The sequence below is a fragment of the Neolamprologus multifasciatus genome, chromosome 12 (genome assembly GCF_963576455.1).
Source record: "Neolamprologus multifasciatus chromosome 12, fNeoMul1.2, whole genome shotgun sequence".
NCBI lineage: Eukaryota > Metazoa > Chordata > Actinopteri > Cichliformes > Cichlidae > Neolamprologus > Neolamprologus multifasciatus.
In genome coordinates this window covers 20,605,783-20,623,997 of record NC_140450.1, presented here as the reverse complement: position 1 = coordinate 20,623,997, position 18,215 = coordinate 20,605,783, and the positions used below count along the sequence as shown (strand labels likewise).

The window sequence follows — 18,215 nt, the reverse complement described above, 5'->3', positions numbered from 1 at the left end:
AAAAAAGTACCTTGGTTTAACAACTGGTGACCAATGATACGAAGAAATGCAATGCAAGGCAAATGCGCTCATGTTTATGTAAATCCTAATAAAAACACAGTGAACATGTCCCTGATAAAAGTTGTTTTTTTTTATTCTTTATCTGGAAATAACTATTGTGTCTTAGGGACCAGGGAAGTGAGTGGGTGATCACTGAGCACATGATACAAAGAGACAGTGTGCAAGAGTGGGCACGGACACTGACGTCTGGGCATCGAAGCAGAGATCAGTTTGTCCCATCGGTTCCCTTATCCGCTCTGCAGAGGCGTGAGGCCAGATAGAGTCCAGGAAGTGGAGGGCGAAAGCAATGAGTCCATCCCGATAAGACACACTTTCACATACGCAGCAAGGACGGTGTGGCGCGGAACTAACTGGAGTGTAGATACCGTAGGAAAATACTTAATGGTCACTTCAGTTTGCAGCAGAACAGGAACAACAGTCGTTCTAAGCACTGATTGTCATTCGAATTGTAGAGGGTACAACTACAAACCTGACTACGATTGCAGAAAGCTGCAGGTGGCACCGGCAGGAGAAATGTGTTGGTGGATCAGACTCTTCTGTGTGGTCAGTGTTCAAATCTGGCTTCCAGCTGTGCCACAATTTCCCAGACTTCAATGGGACTGCAAAAGCTAAAGATGCAACCAATTTGTCCTCATTTTTGCTATTGGTGTTTGAGTCAGTGCACTTTTTGTTTGTTTTTTTGTGTGTTTGTTTTTAAACTCAAACCACAATAAAAGCATTTGGCCAACTTCGTGGCAATGAAAAATTTGCAATTACAAATGAATTTAGGGAATTCTCTGCTCTAGCCAAACAATTCTATTGTTAACGTTGTATACAATAATGCAGTGCTATGACAAACCCATTATGTACACACACATACAAAAAATTATCAGTTATCCAGGGGCTTCCTGTGATTTTCTAAAACCTGTCACTTTCACTTTAGGTCGTATTTCAGCGCCAGCCTCGAAGCACCGGGATTTGGACCGTAATTTTTGACAGCTGACAGAAGATGATTGAAGCCACAAGCGAACGAATGGGACACAGATGTGTCCATGTTTTCTGTTTATCAAATAAAAATTATCGAGTAGTTCACTGGGGACTCCAGCTGTGCAGTTTGACACCAACCACAAATTTCACTGGAGGAGCCTAAGTTCTCTTATTCTTGAGTATAAATTTATCCATTATGTACTTGAACATGACAAATTAAAATTGTCAGCAAATCATGTGCATGATCATTTTCTAAGAGATGGGTACTTGGAATGAAAATCTGAATTCCAAATTAGAAAGAAGATCCTGTAAATGACCAAAAGTGAAAGCTTCATAGATAAAAAAAAAAAGATAACAAGTTAACCATAGTAATTCTTCCATAGTTAATCAGCCATTCATTAGCAATTTTTACACAGCTTTTTGTGTGCTTGCCTTAAGTTGTCTTTGGCTTTATGTTCAAAGATTTTTAGTATTTGTTTTATTATTATGTATCTTTTGTCATTGAGAAGCTTACAGCTATGTCTGAAGAAGAAGCAGCAGGCCTAAAAAACTATCTAGAGCAGATTAGAAGTATTGGAAATTCATGTCCTTAAGAATCATTTTAAAAAATATCCAGTGGAGATCTGACACAGGGCCTGAAAGATGCATTTGCCAATTGCCAAAATGCCAATATATGAAGAGGAGATCATGAGAGAGGTACAACAGTGAGTGTCCACAGCCATCTGCAAAACATGTTGGAGGCTCTGTCATGGTTTGGGGCAACATTTCAGCCAGTGCAGTGGTGTTGAGGAACACTGAAAAATACTGTGAGATTTTGATTTACTGCGCAATAACATCTGTAAACCACCTGATTAGCAACAGCTTCATTTTTCCAGCATGAGAATGATCCCAAACACACTGCCACAGTGGAGGACCATCGGTAATTGATTGGCCTCCCCAGAGCCTGGACCTCAAAATTATTGAATCAGTGTGACATCATGTCGGCAGAGAACAGAACAAAAAGCAGCCAACATCCAAAGAAAAGCTTTGCATTTCCTTCAAGAAGCCTCTCTACTTCAAGATTAGGTTGCAAACTTTCCTTTTTGATAAAGCATGTGGTTAGGGCTGGATTGAGGGACCCTGAATTCTCCCTTAGTCGTGTTGCAGCTTGCTGGGGGCTTCCCATGATACACTGAGCGCTTCTTCTTCACACACCTCTTTTTGTTCACTACGTGTTTATGCACCATTTTGCATTTAACCATTAGTTATTATTAATCTCTGGCTCTCTTCCCCAGTGTATATTCTATCCTGTCTCTTGAAATGGAATTGAATTAAAACCTACTACACTACCACTACTAGTACATGTAACACACACTCCTATTTGTAAACTTTCACTGCATGTACAAGCTTAGCGTGAGAAAATTTCTTTGCGTGGAGAATCATTACTTTTACTTTTTATCATCACTTTTAAATGAAGTTGTTAAAAAATGTAGTTTCTTATTATATAAAATAGAAGCTATGAAGAGACCAATCTAATAAAAATGGAAACAACTTACTGTAGCACAGAAATGCAGCTGACTGAGGCAGGTAAAAAATACACTAAAATAGTAAAAAACCACACTCTTAGATGACAGTATGACAGTAAATTAACAAGCGACCTATCCAAAATCTTAGGTTTGTGGATTTAACACATTTTGCAGAGGACTTAAGTTAGAGTTCAGTGCTGGATTTTTGACAGATGTGTACTTAAACAGACATTAAGGAGGAGATTATGTCTAACTTATGTGTGTAAAACACCTGCTTAGCTGTAGTTTAACATGAAACAGCCGACTGTATTCATCATTACATCGTCTGAGGTCATAATCATAAAATATTAACGTCATGTCAAGTCTACCACGTGTTGAGTCTCCACCTTCTTGCACCCTCAAATTATCCGCGAGAAATATGTTAAACTTTCTAACCTCTGACATATAAATAATGGGGGCAGTACGAAGGCAGATTAGGAAAAAATACCATGAATAGAAGGCGTAAGAATAATGGGAATTTGCACGTTATATAAAATTTGGTCATGATGGGTTTTCTTCTACCACACACATTCTGCACATTGTGAAGATAACTGCAATCATGGAGAATTGATAATAATTTTTTTGAAGTATACAGAGGACTGCGCAATTTTAGGCAACTGCCAATCATTTTCTGTGGTCCTGCAAGAATCCTGCATGAATTAATTCCAGTAGCCATTTTCACAGCTGCAATCCAGCACTGAATTTTTCTCTACAGACGCAGGTACATGTAGGAACGCAAATGTCTGATGTAGATCACACACAGCAGCTCCCTCACCTCCATCTCTAAACAATGTCCCAACCTGATTTACCCAAAAGATCATGTTTGAAAACAGGTGGTGACTTAATGAAGTGTAATGAGGCATTTTTAATGGAGAGCATAAGGTGTTACAATAATCAAGGCATCTTAAAGTATGTGTAAATTACTGTTAACATCAGTAATGTACTGTAGGATGTGTATGTTCTCAGTCATCCAGGTCATGGTAAAGAAAAGCGACTTGACTTCTTTAAGTTTCTTGAAGAGGTGAAAGGTTATTGTAGGACCTAGTATCCTTACTACATCAACAATAATAATAAGCAAGACATTGTTAATTATGTTTTGCTTTTTGATTTTAAAACTGAGCTACATGTGTATTTCTGTGTCTGCGACGACTTGCTCAACAGCTTTGTCAAGTGTGGTATGCAAAGGCTGATGGCCTCAGAGCCTTTTTTTTTTTAACCAACAGTATGTCTGCACATGTTTGGACATGGACACATGCATGCAAAGGCCCTGTTGTCCACAATAGTAGAGATAAAGAAAGCCAAGAGGATCTGAAGAAAGAAAGAGGGTCTAATCAACTGTCTTTTAAAATGGCTGGATGAGGATGGCCCTCTCCATAAATCTGGGTTTTATGGTTACTACAGTGTTCCTAACCTCCTGGGGTTCTTCCTTTGCCAGCACAGCATTACAAGATCCCAAAGTAACCTCCTCCTCAGAGGCAGAATCTCACAGTTTGAAAAAAATAACATCAAAATCAACCGCCATGGCCTGTGCTTCATCAAGCGTGTCATTCCTGCCTGCCTGAGCAGAGCATACAACATGTGTTTCTAAACTTTTTCAGTATTCGTCAGTGACTGTTGCATAAATTTAACATTGCAACAGTGTGACCCATAATTATCTTTCCTTGTAACAAACCTTTAGTGAGAAGCCTTTTTCTCATTTTCCAGCTACAGCCATTAGACCACTAACTAATAACACTACCTTTGGATGACTGGTAACAAACTGCACTGAATACTTCCTGTCTGTAGCCTGAAGGCCACCAAGCCTTTCTAATTCTCCTTTAATGTGGGGAAACTATAAACCTTATCTTTTCAATGGTCCCTTGTAAAAACCAAAAAGAAAGGAAAAAAAGGAAAATCAAGAAGACTTCCTTTCGATTTTGTTGTGTGTTGTTAGATGTCCTCAGGGAACAGTGACAAGAGGGGAGTACATGATGCTGTGGAAGATGGAGTACTGATAATACATCATGTTTTACTCAGTACACATTGTGCCACTCATCCATAAGATTGGGGTCTATCGTTGAGCCCCATCACTGAGGCCTCTGCTTCAAAGCTACAGGCAAGGAAAATTACAACTGCTGCACTTTTTACACTTGTGCCACATCCATTCAATGTATGAAACAGCAGCATTTTCTCTTCATTTGTTAAGGACATTTAGGCTGAAAACAACCCTGCATTAAAATATTTATCCCCGTGTTAGGACGACTACATAAAAGACTGACATCTCATCAGCTGTCATTCAAAACAAGCTCTCTTTTTACTTGCTTTCACAGAACGAAGGGCAGTTTAGTGCGGCACTTGCTCAAGTTAAGCATTTACTTCCTGCCTCACTATGAAAGATATATTGATTCCAAGATTTCCAGACCATAGTCAGTGTAAAAGATGGATATAGCTTTTGTGTCTTTAATACATACTTTTTACAAAAACCTTATCCTGATTTATCTCTAACCTGGTTACGTACTCATTTTCTATGTTTAGCACTTTGCACCATAAAATGCTAAACATAATGAATGATTATTGTAGCAAACACTGTACAAATCCACACAAAACCTTTGCTTACCGAAATATCATTACAAGTCTTCTCATACAAGAGACAACGGCGATCAGGAGAGAGGCCAAAGGTATACATCTCCTTGTCTTCGCTTCCTCCTCCTCCACTTTTTGTTAGGGCTTGAAGAAGATCCTCAACATATCTCTCTCTTGGGACTCCTATGTCATTGGCTTCCCTTGTCATATCATCCTCTGAAACTGACAAAAAAAAGCATTGCTCAAACATCTTATTGTCTTTTAAAAGGCATTTTTCTCATTTTTAAAAATTATTTTCAAAGCTGTACACCTGACAGAAAGTGGACAGAGGGGAAGGAGCAGATTACAGAACAAGAAGTGTAAACATTTATTATGTAGTAACCCATGAATGCACGTGAAAGCGGATTTGAAAGGAAGAATGCAGAGAAACCAAGGGGACTGTCATCAGCTGCTGCACAGCTGCTAACGTTGGCTTGAAAGTCCCAATTAGCACATGAAACAGAGAAATACTGACGAGCTAGAAGCCTGCACGTAGCTGTCACAAACTCATCTCCACCTGTCAACTCTCCAGATGGACAGCAATGGAAAACTAGAGAGCAGTTATGTTCCAGATGTCCTTCCAGAGTATGGGCATTCATGTACAGACACACACAGGCACACACAGACACTCACTAGTGGCTTACTATATACAAAGACAAGCCTTGTAGATTTTAATCTGCTTTATACACCTGTAAGCTGCAGCGTAGGAGTGAAGAAGGATGATGAAACGAGGTCACGTCTGTCCCTCTTGTTAAAAGACCAACAGTTATAACACTATGATAATATGATAAGGGGGTCGGCCAGGTGCCTAGACAGCTTGGATGAATGGTTGCCTGATGAATAGCAGCCCTGCTAACCACTCAGACTAGGTAATTAGAAAAAAATGAAAGTCTTTCTATTACACATAAGCCTAAATTTAAGGTAATTTCCATCTATTCTAAACTATTCTTCTTACATCTCAAATATTTACCTTCTCCAATCCATGCTGAGCTGCCATTAGTAAGAGCTAATGTGAAACCAGCACCCAGGTCTATGGCCCAGTCCACTCGCAGGAAGTACGGAGTATCTGGATCATCACTTAGTCTAATCTGACGAACTGCACCGCTCATGTTTCTCACATATCCGAGACCTGCAGAAATTCACAGAAATTCAGACACTCTAAACAAGAAGACATTAAAATGCAATTTTCCGGCAACAATTTCCATGAGTGTTTAGAACATTTTGCAGGTTTGTTAGTTTTGAGACCTCCTTCGAAGACAGTGCTCTAATCAATCTGTTTTCGTGGTGTAAGATTGTGTTAATCTTCCCTTTGTATCAATGTGGTTCATTGTTTCACTGCTTGGATTTGGTAATAAAAAAACATTCCTGTGTATGCCTTCAGTGGGGGTCTCTCTGAGTCAGTGGGACCACACGGAGATTAACATGTTTTGGCAGGTTTTTGTGTCTGCCTTGAAACCACCAGAAAAGTAATTACATGCTGTTAAAGATAAATAGAGGAATATTACTGAAACAAACCAGTTGTTTCATTGGTTTTATACAATTAGTACATTATCAAATTTATACAGTAGCGTGCAAATGCATCCAGCCAGCCCTCATTTTTTTACATTTTGCTTCCAAGGACCCAGACCCACATTTTCAAAGTGATCTTGAGCAGTAGTTCTCACAGGCTTTCAGAAGATCTTTCAAAGTCTTTTTTTTATTTTTTATTTTGACATTGGCTGCTTTTTCACTCATTTTCAGTCCAGTCTTTATATGCCAACTCTACACATAATATGCAAGTTAGGAAAGAAGTGATTTTAAATTGCATGTTTGGGCATTTTGTAACTCGTAATCTGTTGCAAAACTCATAATACATCCGCACTTATTTAGATGAATTTACAGAAAATGTCAAAGACGACAGGCATAAAATAATATTTTTTATACCAGAAAAAAAAGTGATTCCCAAAGAGCTATATGGGGAAAAAAGCTCTATCTGAAAGTCATGTCCATAAAAAATAGGGGGAAAAAATCAGCAAAGAGATGCATCTGGCCCTTCACTTGATCCATCTACTATTGAAACGGCCTCAAGTCTCAAGGACAGCTTTCAAGAAGTTATACTTAAGGAAGGGAAACAGTGAGAAAATGCTGAGATATGACAAATTACACAAGAACTGGACTGAAAATCAGTGGCAAAAGGTCTTATAAACAATGATGTAAAAATTTAAAATTTTGGTTCAAATCATCATCAGTTTGTACAAAGGAGGTCAGGAAAGAGGTACAGCAGTGAGTGTCTATATCCATCAGTAAAACACAGTCTTTCACGGTTTGGGTCATTTCAGCCAATAGTGTTGGAGATCTTGACAAAATGGATGTAATTATGGATGCAGAAAAGTCCGATTTTGGTCGTACCAGAGTTACTTTTAAGCTTGTTATAGTTGTTTTTGCTTTTTACGCTGTAATTCATGCATGTTTGCTAATGTTTCAATAAATCACTACATCCATTTCCCACTTTCTAAGCACAATATGAAATAAGGGACGCTTTTGCACAGTTCTGTATTTCTTAATGGGAGCTTAAACTATCCTATTAATGCTAGAAACAGCCTGTTATTAGTTGTGAAAAAGTTGGTCTAACGATTACAATAACTTTAATGTAATTAACTCTAAAAAAGGGGGTGGGGGTGTCTTTGATTGCTAGTAAACTTTTACTTGATTATGCATATCTAGGTCAGAACATATGATTACTGCTTCCACATCGAGTGAGAGGTGAGTTGGACAGTTTCCCTGCTTAAATACAGGGCAAAGTGAGTGGAGACGGAGAAAAAAGCAAGACAGCTTAATTGGCAGTTAGCCAAGCTGAACATGTCTGAAAAAATGAAAATGAGTGCCTTTGGACATTGTGCTTTTAGTTATGATGTGACATGTATCCCCCACCACATATGCTGACAGAGCAGGTGGTCAAGGTTATTCAAAATGAGACATGCTCTGCGCAGGGGTACGCACACACCCTATTCACACACACAAACACACATGCATGCACAAAGAACTGTGCAAAAAGATTAAAGTTGACCCTTTGTGCCTTACGAAGGGGTGCGGTTAGGCAAAGGGGCCAACCAAGACTAGGGAGGTGAAGGCATCAACTTTAACCTCATAAAGTGAGCCCGGCTACTCATTAGTTACTGTAACATCTGTTGTTCAGGGACGGTGACCCTGTGGTAATGACAGAAGGACTTCAATTAAATAAACAGCACTGTCTGTGAGGAATGGAGAGCTACTCAGAATCATCAAAGCCAATACTGATTTCTCACTGTTAGCATCTGTTTAGTAACACAGCCAGCAGAGGCAATCATCTGAATTGCTTAAATCATCAACTAAAACTACCCTAGAGATTCGACACGTAGCTTTTACGTTCTTTTTCTACTCCTTCTGTAATTTTTTGCTCAACCTTTTCATTGTCATTTCTTCTGGATTGTCTCATTCGCATACAGCAAGACTTAATTCTGTTTAGAGGAAGTACCAGGCCAATGAGTCACAAAGAGGGCCTGTAATTATGCATCTTGTGCCTTAAACAAGGAGTTCATAAGGAGTAAAGAAAAAGCCAAGAGAGCTGACTCTCTCCTTTGTGAGCCTTGACAATTAGACCCATCCTCTCACTGTACTTTCACTGGACTTATTCTCCTGTTTTCTCCAACACAATAGGCTCAAGACGAAAAGGACAACTCTTTGGCAAATCCACTGCTTTTATGACCAGTTAGGGATTAAAGCAATGCTGCCCTAAACAACAGTAAGTGGGGCTGGGGCCTTTTGTTCGTTATTCTTTCCAGGTATTGGCTTCAGCCACTGGGCACAGTTACAGAAAATATAATATTTACTATAGTAAATCACGGCCTTAAAACTAAAACATCTGTCTGAAGTGGGCTACACCCTGATCATGTCAGAGGCAGACTTTGTGAAATGTCCCCATAAGCTAGCTGATAGATGCCTCTGCAGTAGAACCAGGGTTTTAAAAAGTACTGTAATTTACCAAGATGCTTCGAACATATATTATTGCTGTGTGAAGGGGAAAATGTGATGCAGTGGTAATGGGAAGCAACAAAAAAGTAGGACATGTTGCACAACATGACACGCCTTCACGTACATGCAGAAATGTATTCCGAACTTTATTATAGATTATAGATGCAAAGCTTTCTTTTCACCACTGGGTAGGAAAATAAGCTGAGATTGGTCACAAAATAATGAGTACCTACAGTACTCCTATTGCCTGATACGAGGCAAACCTGCAGTCGCAGTCTGACTTGGACCGACTACAATCACTCTCAGAGAGATTGTTGAAGGTTTGCAAATTATTGCTGTCTAATTTATAAATGCAGACAGATTGCCATAAGTTTGAATGAATTTTTGTCACGAAGCACAACTCAGAGGGGACTCAACTCAACTGGCTGCCAGCTGGTTGTATTCTGGTTATATTCCTGTAACACAGGAAGGTTACTGAGTGCAAATGTAATAGCTAAATGCAAATTTCTGTCTATATAGACAGCAACAGATTTGTGATTTTTGACAACTTATCGCATCTAGTTGCTGTATTATCAGAAACACATTGCATGCAATTGCCAACTTGACTCCATTCAACCGCAGACTGATAGCAGACTGCGTCTGTCTTATGGCAGTGACAGTGTCTCATTTTGCAGCTGAAAAATAACTGAACTAATAACTTTATCTTATTAGATAAAACAGATGAGTACATAATTAGCAGTTTTAAAAAGGGGATTGCAATATATGTTATTATAATACTGCATATCACAAAATGTAAAAAATCGCAATAGTATATCGTGAGTAAAGTATTGGGAAAATAGTGTATGGCAGTGTGTCCGGTAAGTACCACTTATATTCCATACTGTACAATAGTTTCCCTATACCAACAGCCCAAACTCTACTGATCTCTAATTCATTTTGCACTGTGAAAATAACCCTAAACCCCAAAGAATCATAAAGAACAACTATTTCTTCACTAACAAGAATTTAAAAAAAGTCCTGCAACAAAAGGTATGGTCCCAATGGAGCCCTGATTTCTACATCAATCAGCCACTTCAAGATAAAATGAAGAGACAAAAGAAACTAAAAAAAATCACAGATCCATTAAAGAATAGTGACTAGGACCATAATGGATGTTAATGCATTTACTTCTCTTTCAAGTGAACATACTCACTTGAAAGAACCTGGACTAAGAACTGTGCTCTTACTGCTGGTTTTGATGACACTAAAACTATGGGAAGAATAATGAAGGCATGACAGATCCTTCATAACAGAAACCACTACTGCAGGCAGACATTATATGTTCAAGCAAGCCAGCCTCCATTATCACAGAAAACGCATGCAGTGGAGTTTTTCAAATTTTCTTTTGTTCATTTTCTGCTAACTTAATAATATGGTTATAGAAAAAATAAGTACTATTACAGTAAACCACTTGTTTTATAACAGAAACCTCAACAAAAGTGGTTTGCAAAAGAAAGGTATTTTGTATTCTGGTGAAATTAGCCAAATCAGGTCAGAGAAGACATCAAGCACGCTGATGTCAGCTTGCTGTAACACTTCCAGTATCCCTTTTCAAAATAACCAAAAGTCAAAAACATCTTTAAAAAAATAAAGCTTGAGGACTGTTTCACTCTTGCAAATGTAAATATGGCCTGATTTTAGATCTCACAAACAGAAGGCCACACCAAGTCTTGATTTAACTTCAGTAATCAAATGTGCATGTATTGTACTGTAGCCAAAATGGATCACTGTAAACTATATAAAAGGAAAATAAATTTGACCACATTAAGAGGAATGTAAGCCTACATGTAAGCCCGGCCCATCTCTTTGTCTTAGGAACACATCTGAAGGCAGACATTGTCTTAAACAGCAAATAATTACCAGTCTAACACAATGAGCAAACAAATTTATTCTTCTAATTTCTAGGAGTGCTGAGGAGGGAAATGTCTGGGGGGAAATTTATGAAACACTGTTTGAATGCAATTAAGATGCTGCCATGGCTGGTTAGAGAGGGAGGGAACATCATTGTGAAAACCTTGAGAGAAAAGTGGACCACAAAAATTTCTCTCTTACATCACCAAGAGAGAAATATGAGCTATATAATGTCATTTTTGCACATTAAACTTTAAAAAAAAAGACAAGCACACCACTAATGATACCAATTAGCAAAGTATAGTTTTAACACATTTGTCTGTAGACAGTCTACACTACTGTCAGACTTGAACAACTCTCAAGTATTTTCAAGCTAGTACTCAAGTTTGAGGGTATAATATCTAAATATGTATAAATAACGACACAATTTTGATGTCATGATAGTCTCGGGAGTACCAATTACTCTCTAATGCAAATGTTCATTTCTATTTTTTCTTTATATATTCAGAATAGATTTTATCATTAGCTGCAGCTGGCTCTGCAGGTGCAGACGTCTTAGACTTCAAATAACTTTATGTGTGCATTATTATAGAACAAAGCATAGTGACATAGGCGCTATGGCAAGGCGCCGAGTTATTAGCGTGTTATAGACGACTCGAATTCTCCTCTAGTTTTTACAAATTAAGTACAAATTCTTCTCCGAGAACTTAGCACTATGTGTACCAACAACTGCGATGTAAAAATGAAGCAATTATTTTATGAAACTGATATCATTGGAGCACTCACTCTTGACAGCTTCGACAGTAGTTTCAACCTTCAACTCTTGTGCTTTGAGCCAATCAGCGACAGCGCAGTGCGTCCTTACGTCACGCAAACCGTGCTTCGCTTTCGTTACGTAAGTTCCAGGGAGGCGGAAGTGTGATGTGGCTTTGATTCCCATTAACAAAAATGGTAAGTTTGTTTTGATAAAGCAGATCTTTTTGATCTTTTGCGGCGACGTTTAAGCGTTATTTATCGCAAGTATTGGAGATATGACCTGTATCAGCGATAAACTGTGACGGCAGCTTGTGCTTGTAGAACATACAGTAAATGTTAAACTACCGAGCTACTAGTGGTTAGCTGAGTTAGGCTAAAAGTTTAGCAAATCTAGCCACAATGTCACGTTTCCGTTCATGCTATTATACTTTTATTTCATCGAGTGCGCGCACTGAGGTGTAATTGGGAGTCGTTTGCTAGAAAAGTCAAGTTATCTCTGATTTTTTAAATACGACGAGTGCCAGCATCGTAGTGTTTTGAGGCGTATGCCACGTAGCTAGACAAGGAGCAGGGACTACTGCCTGCGTGCGTGGGTATTTCGAATTAATACTCATAAATGAATATGTAACCAATGAAATTAATTATTTCCACAAGGTTTCCATAAAGTAGAATTTTAAAGACGAGCGTTTATTAAGAAGGCCTGTTTACACCAAATAAATGATGAATAATGATGAAATGATGAACCAACAGAAACAGGGAACGTGGTTAATTATATAACATTTCATTTTTAAAAGTCGTTGTAAAATTATGCTTATTTTCTGTAACAACATTACAGTTTGAGCTATTGAGGGATATTATAAATTCAGCAATAGAAGCAGTTCATAATCTGGAAATTACTTTAAGGTATAGACTTTATGTACTTGTAAACTCATCATGCTCAGAGTCCCTTGTCGCTTGCAGAGTCCCTTGGTTGCTTTGGAGTGCCATAAGATTAAGACAGTTATAAATTAATAACAAAGTCCTTCCTTTAGATTTACATTTGATTTGATCATAAGTGCACATGCATTGTAAAATGAGGTGCACATGGTAAATATTGCCATTCACATTGCGAAAGACTGGCCAATATGATCAGCAGTTTTTCCATTTAGTTTCTCATCCTGCAGATGAACGCAAATTCCGGTCTTGATTCTTGCAGCTGCACTACCAATCTAATATGCTTAGCTAATATGAAAGGCTTGGACTAGCTGGTTAGCACCAACTGAACAAAAGAGTGAGCCGTTGTTCTCTTGTAACTCAGTGGTAGATAAAGTTATTTCAAATGGTTGAATACAAAGATCAAAATTACTGGCGATATATAAGGTGAAGATTACTGGATAATTACTGTGTGGGTGTTTAATAAACCAGATTCAATTCCAAAACACTGTGTTTCTTAGATTAGGATGTGGACATTTGCTTTTCTGTCAGAACGTGGAAACAGCACAGGTGCTACAAAATAAATGAGTTGCAGTTTACTGGTGAGTTATGATCAAATACATAAATATTGATCGACCTTGCTTTTTTTTTCCAGGGAAAAATAATCAGGCTTGCTTCCACTAGTTAACCTTTCTAATCTATCTAGGCCAATCTCCAAGTACAATAACTAATGTTTACAAGCTACTACAAAAATAGTAACATTAAACATTTGTCCACCATGTTTCTTCTCAACTCAACCCAACTCACCAAGCCATGCATTAGAATTTTTGTTGACTTTTTGAAGTGTTGCTCTTATCATTTTCCCAGTTGTGTTCTAGTCTTTACAGTTATTCCAACATCCACTGAATGCACTACAAATTAACCTGTACTCCGGAGTAGTAAATTAATGTTTTTTATTTAATTGCTTAAATTGTTGCTTTAATGGTACAGTGTTCTGTAGAAGGCTAAAGGCTCTTTTGCAGTAGCAAATAAAATCACTTAGTATCTGAAACTAAATTTGATTCATAACTCGACCGTCTTTCAATTCTTACATCGGTGCAACGATCTGTGCAGATATCTGAGTGCCTTTCAAAACGTTGTGACAGTGTGGATTTTTCAACTATGTCTACAAGTGCACCAACTGTAAATGTTCCCTCCAAGCAGACAAAAAAATGGTAGGATAAGAGCACTCATGTGTCCCTGGTGTCCACAGCTGTCCATAGCACTGTCTGTGTGGTCTACAAGGTTTCATGTATTGACTGCCAATTCTTCAACATGTTTGACAAAAAGTGTGATCAGCAAGAAGAAGTGGGTTGGCTCACAGGTTGTGTGTGAGAAAAATACAGTCTCTGGGAAGCTGTTTTCTCCCCATTTATGTTGGACTGTGGGCTCGGTATATTCACTGACTGTTCGATCTATATGTGTGGTAGAACACTGTAGTAGCTATTGCTTTAATGCAACAGTTAATTATTCTCATAAGTGGCATGTCTGTTTCTAGTTTTGTTATTCATCTTTGTAATGTCTAAAACAGTTTCCAAGGGAAAATCTTAAGTGTTACACCTTTTGATGATAAGGACCAACTGAGTCCATTTGGACTTTGGTCTTCATTTTGGCAAATCAGAGTACTGTATAAGATATTGATTGTGAGGGAGGTCATAATACCTTTATGGCACGTAGTTGATTTTGTAAGTAAGTCTCCATATGCACTTTCACTGTGTAATTCTGAATAGGAGATTATGAAAAAACAGATTTTAAGTTGAGTTTTTGACAATATAATAACTCTGAAGCGTTCTGCACAGTCAGTCAGCACCAAAGTGAACAGCTGGCACAACAGCTATCTTCTCTGCACGTAGCTGAAGATCAGTATTACAGAAAACTGTCACGAGTTCACTTTTTTTTAAATTTTATGACATATTGTATTATGTCTGTACTAAATGTATCATTCTCTTTCATCTTGCAGTCAGCCATTTTCAACTTCCAGTCACTGCTAACTGTGATTCTCCTCCTGATCTGTACCTGTGCCTACATCAGAGCAATGGCCCCCAGCCTGCTGGACAAGAATAAGACCGGGTAAGATGGGCTACTTAAAAATTGCCACTGACATGATTAATTGGCTTCCCAACTTTGTCTTTTTGAGCAGTATAAATGATCAAAATGACTAAATCATTCATCTTTTCTAAGTTTATTATCAGCAATAATGGCAAATTGCTTGATCACTCTTCATTTCACTATGTAATAATTCAGGATGGTAATCTGTATGTAAAGTATATTATTGTGATTCTATAACATTATAGATCATCTTACAATAAATTAAAGGTAAGGTTAAAACAGTAAATTTCAGTCTAATGCTTTCAGAATAGATGGAGAAATTCACATGCATATGACAACAGTTAAAATGGAGCCTTGGAGCAGTGTAGAACAATGAAAATTCAAATCTAATGATTCTGCAAGTTTAATCAGTGCTTGCTGAAGTATATCTACACAGCAGTCACTTACAATGTTTCTGCTGGTAAAAACAGGAAAACTGTGGCTGGAGACAAAAGTTATTGCGACCAAATGCCATGAATTTGCAAACTCATTATCTTTGAAATCAGAGTCAGTCTGCTGTCAGCTTGCAATTAAATGAGATCAAGTTGCCTATTTACATGCTGTGTCTGTGATAATACAGCAATGAATAGTGATACATAGTTGTAAATTGCAAATCTGTGATCTACACACATATAAATTCATATTTTCTTCTTGGATTCAGATTCTAGCCTAAAACCCATTAACAAAAATTCAGAAATTCCTCCACAAATACTGATGTAGTTGCAGCAGGTCTGCGATTAAACTGCAGATTGCCATAGGTGATCAGCAACCTTGCTATTATATAGGAATATAACTGAGGGCGTTTTCACAACTATCGTTCATTTACTCTGATCCAATCAGTTGATGAGTTTGTAAACTTGTAGCTTTTCCCCGTGGTTTTGGTTTACAGTGAAAAGTCCAAGTGAACTCCAGGCGAACTGCAAACTGTGAAAATATTCAGTCCATTCATTGGCCAGATGTGTCTGGGGCAGGAGCAACAAATTAAATATAGGAGGAAGATGCAGTGTGAGAAAACTGAGAATTTACATTGATTTCTTGGCTAGTTGCTAGACCGTACAGATCTGCACATATATAAAACCTCCCCACATTAAGAATACAAAGAATGCATTGCAAACTAATGTTTTTTAGTTCAAACTTGCAGCATACAGCTGGTGGTTGGTCCAGTTTGGGGTCAGATCACGCTCGCACCATAAACAAACCGCTCTGGTGCTTGTTTGGAAATGCACCGAGACCACCTCCTCCAAAGGGTCTCGGTGTGGTTGTTTTGAATGGCACCCAAGTGCGGTTACTGTCTTCACAACTGCACAAACAAATCTTACCAAGGGGGAAAATGAACCTGAGCTCAATTTAAACAGACTAAACAGCGCAGGTGTTAAAACACCCTAAGACGACCAATTGAGTCAAGCAGCCCATTGCAAAAAGACGTTTCACAGATGAGTTTGCTCATTGCTACAGACTGTGATTGTTTGGAAACAAGTTGCCTCCTACCAGGTGAGCTTTGCAATAGACTTGGAATCAAAAGGTCGGTGGGGTGACCACTTGGATACCACAACTACTCGCAATCAGTTCCAGATTTTTCCTAGTCGCAAGGGGATTGCAGTCCTCGTCTTACTCTGTCCAGACTGAGTAATGGCAGTTGTTGATAGACACACACCACCAATGATAAGTGAACATCCTTTAAGGTTCTGACATCGTCAAGTAATTTACGCCTGTATTTTTGCTCATATTAAAATCGTTCTTTTATCAAGTAAGGCTTGTCTGTCAAAAACACTCGGCTAATAAGAAGCTGCTTATTAAGGCCAGTAAAGTAGCAGAAGTAAAGCAGATTTTTATAATTTCAGGATCAACATTATTCTTGGCTGTATAAGTTCTGTAATTCATTTCTAATAAATCTGGCAAATCCCAGAAACAGTTTCACGCACATATACACACAGCTTGGAAAAGGGAGGGACATCCTGTTCAGACAAGCGCTTGAGACTGAGAATGTCATATGGGATGATTTAATAGTTTTCCCCCTTGATTGATTTGTTGACTGAGGCATGAGACATTATTTGTGTTGATTTGATGCCACACATTTCGCATATAATTCTTGTGTGGTAGGGAAAGGCACAAAATCTAAGGGGAAAACCATCTCCAAGAAAAATAGCAGTACGCTCAAAAACAAATCTTAGCTTCAGGTGTACAAAAAGTAACTGTTATACAGAGACAACTTTGAGGAAAATTTTTTACAATGGGATGCTGACACCATCTGGTGAGAATGAAAGTTTAAAAAGTTTGCTTTAAATGCAGAGACACACTCAGCTCTCAAAAGAAGTGAAAATGTCTCATTTGCCTCAGTGCTCAATCCATATGAGATGTCCTGCTGTTCGTCTTTTCCCTCTACGTTGTAAATTCCTCACATGGAACTTGACATCCGATGGCTGCTTGGGTTTTGTGGAGTACCTCTGTTACTGTATGTGCACATGTCATCACAGGTCTCTTTGAGCTTTTAATATCAGAGTTCCAGTTTGTAATTTTTGTAATTCCTTTACTTTTTAGGCTTCTAGGGATTTTTTGGAAGTGTGCCAGAATAGGTAAGCCTATGACTGCCCCATATAGTTGTTTTTTTTTTTTACTTTGTCATATTGTTTTTCATACATGCATACAGAAATGTTTAATGACAAAGCCTAAACACTGCATTCATTTCTCCAGGTGAGCGGAAGAGTCCGTGGGTGGCCTGCTGCTGTGTCATCATGGCTTTTAGTATACTGTTCCTACAGTAGCAATGTAAAGAAACCCACTAATGGAAACATTGGAGAAATGGAGAAACAAGAAGACATGGACAGGATGATCCTAGAAGCACAATAAGACCTCCTTTGCTTATCAGTTAGATAATGTAAAAAGAGAGACCTGACATCACGTACTGAGTCACGGAGAGACCGTGTATGGAAGAGGGGGTTAGCTGATAGCATTTGTGTGAAACCCTCCACAGACTTCCAGGTCTGTACGTTTAAGTGTGTGTGTCTGGGAGGAACAAGTGTACCGCTTTTCTGTTATCTGCTATTTGTGGGATCAAATGATACAGTTTGTCTAAACATTTCAAACAGATTTTTTTTCCATCATTTTTTGTCACTATAAGGAGCTGATTAATCTGTTTGAAATTCTTCACAAAGAGGACCCCAATAAATGTTTAATCTGTTAAGGGATTTACATGCTGACTTATATTTGTTACCTTCCTGTTTGTTGTGTTGAAAATGGTGGGTACAGCAAACAAAATGGTATTAAAGCTCTTCAGGTGTCTAGTTGTCCTACATTTTTGCCTCAAAGAGCTACTGATGTTTTTAATGTCAGTTGGTTTGCAGCTATTTATTAAAGTCCCTTTTTTTGGAA

At 38.3% G+C, this 18,215-nt stretch overlaps 2 protein-coding genes across 4 annotated transcripts in view; one reads left to right on the top strand and one right to left on the bottom strand.

The window, feature by feature from the left end:
* The window catches only part of LOC146506926 (DNA repair protein XRCC4-like), a 23,898-nt gene extending 11,800 nt beyond the window's left edge, over nucleotides 1-12,098 (bottom strand). The window contains exons 1-3 of one of the 2 annotated variants that reach the window (XM_085180507.1): nucleotides 11,838-11,898; nucleotides 6,142-6,300; nucleotides 5,167-5,354 (exon numbers count right to left, since the gene is read on the bottom strand). In XM_085180507.1, coding sequence (XP_085036633.1) covers nucleotides 5,167-5,354; nucleotides 6,142-6,280 — 327 coding nt within the window. In that variant the 5' untranslated portion in view covers nucleotides 6,281-6,300; nucleotides 11,838-11,898. Of the gene's footprint in view, nucleotides 1-5,166; nucleotides 5,355-6,141; nucleotides 6,301-11,837 lie in introns of both variants that reach the window. The other variant, XM_085180508.1, reaches the window with a different exon arrangement.
* Nucleotides 11,912-18,215, top strand: tmem167a (transmembrane protein 167A). Of its 2 annotated transcripts, none has more exons than XM_085180511.1 (4): nucleotides 11,912-12,002; nucleotides 14,719-14,828; nucleotides 17,385-17,419; nucleotides 17,538-18,215. In XM_085180511.1, the coding sequence occupies exons 1-4, from the start codon at nucleotides 12,000-12,002 to the stop codon at nucleotides 17,606-17,608; spliced, it is 219 nt and encodes a 72-aa protein (XP_085036637.1). In that variant the 5' UTR covers nucleotides 11,912-11,999; the 3' UTR covers nucleotides 17,609-18,215. The 2 variants fall into 2 exon arrangements, with proteins under 2 accessions (XP_085036637.1, XP_085036635.1); XM_085180509.1 differs by lacking the exon at nucleotides 11,912-12,002 and adding an exon at nucleotides 12,734-13,321.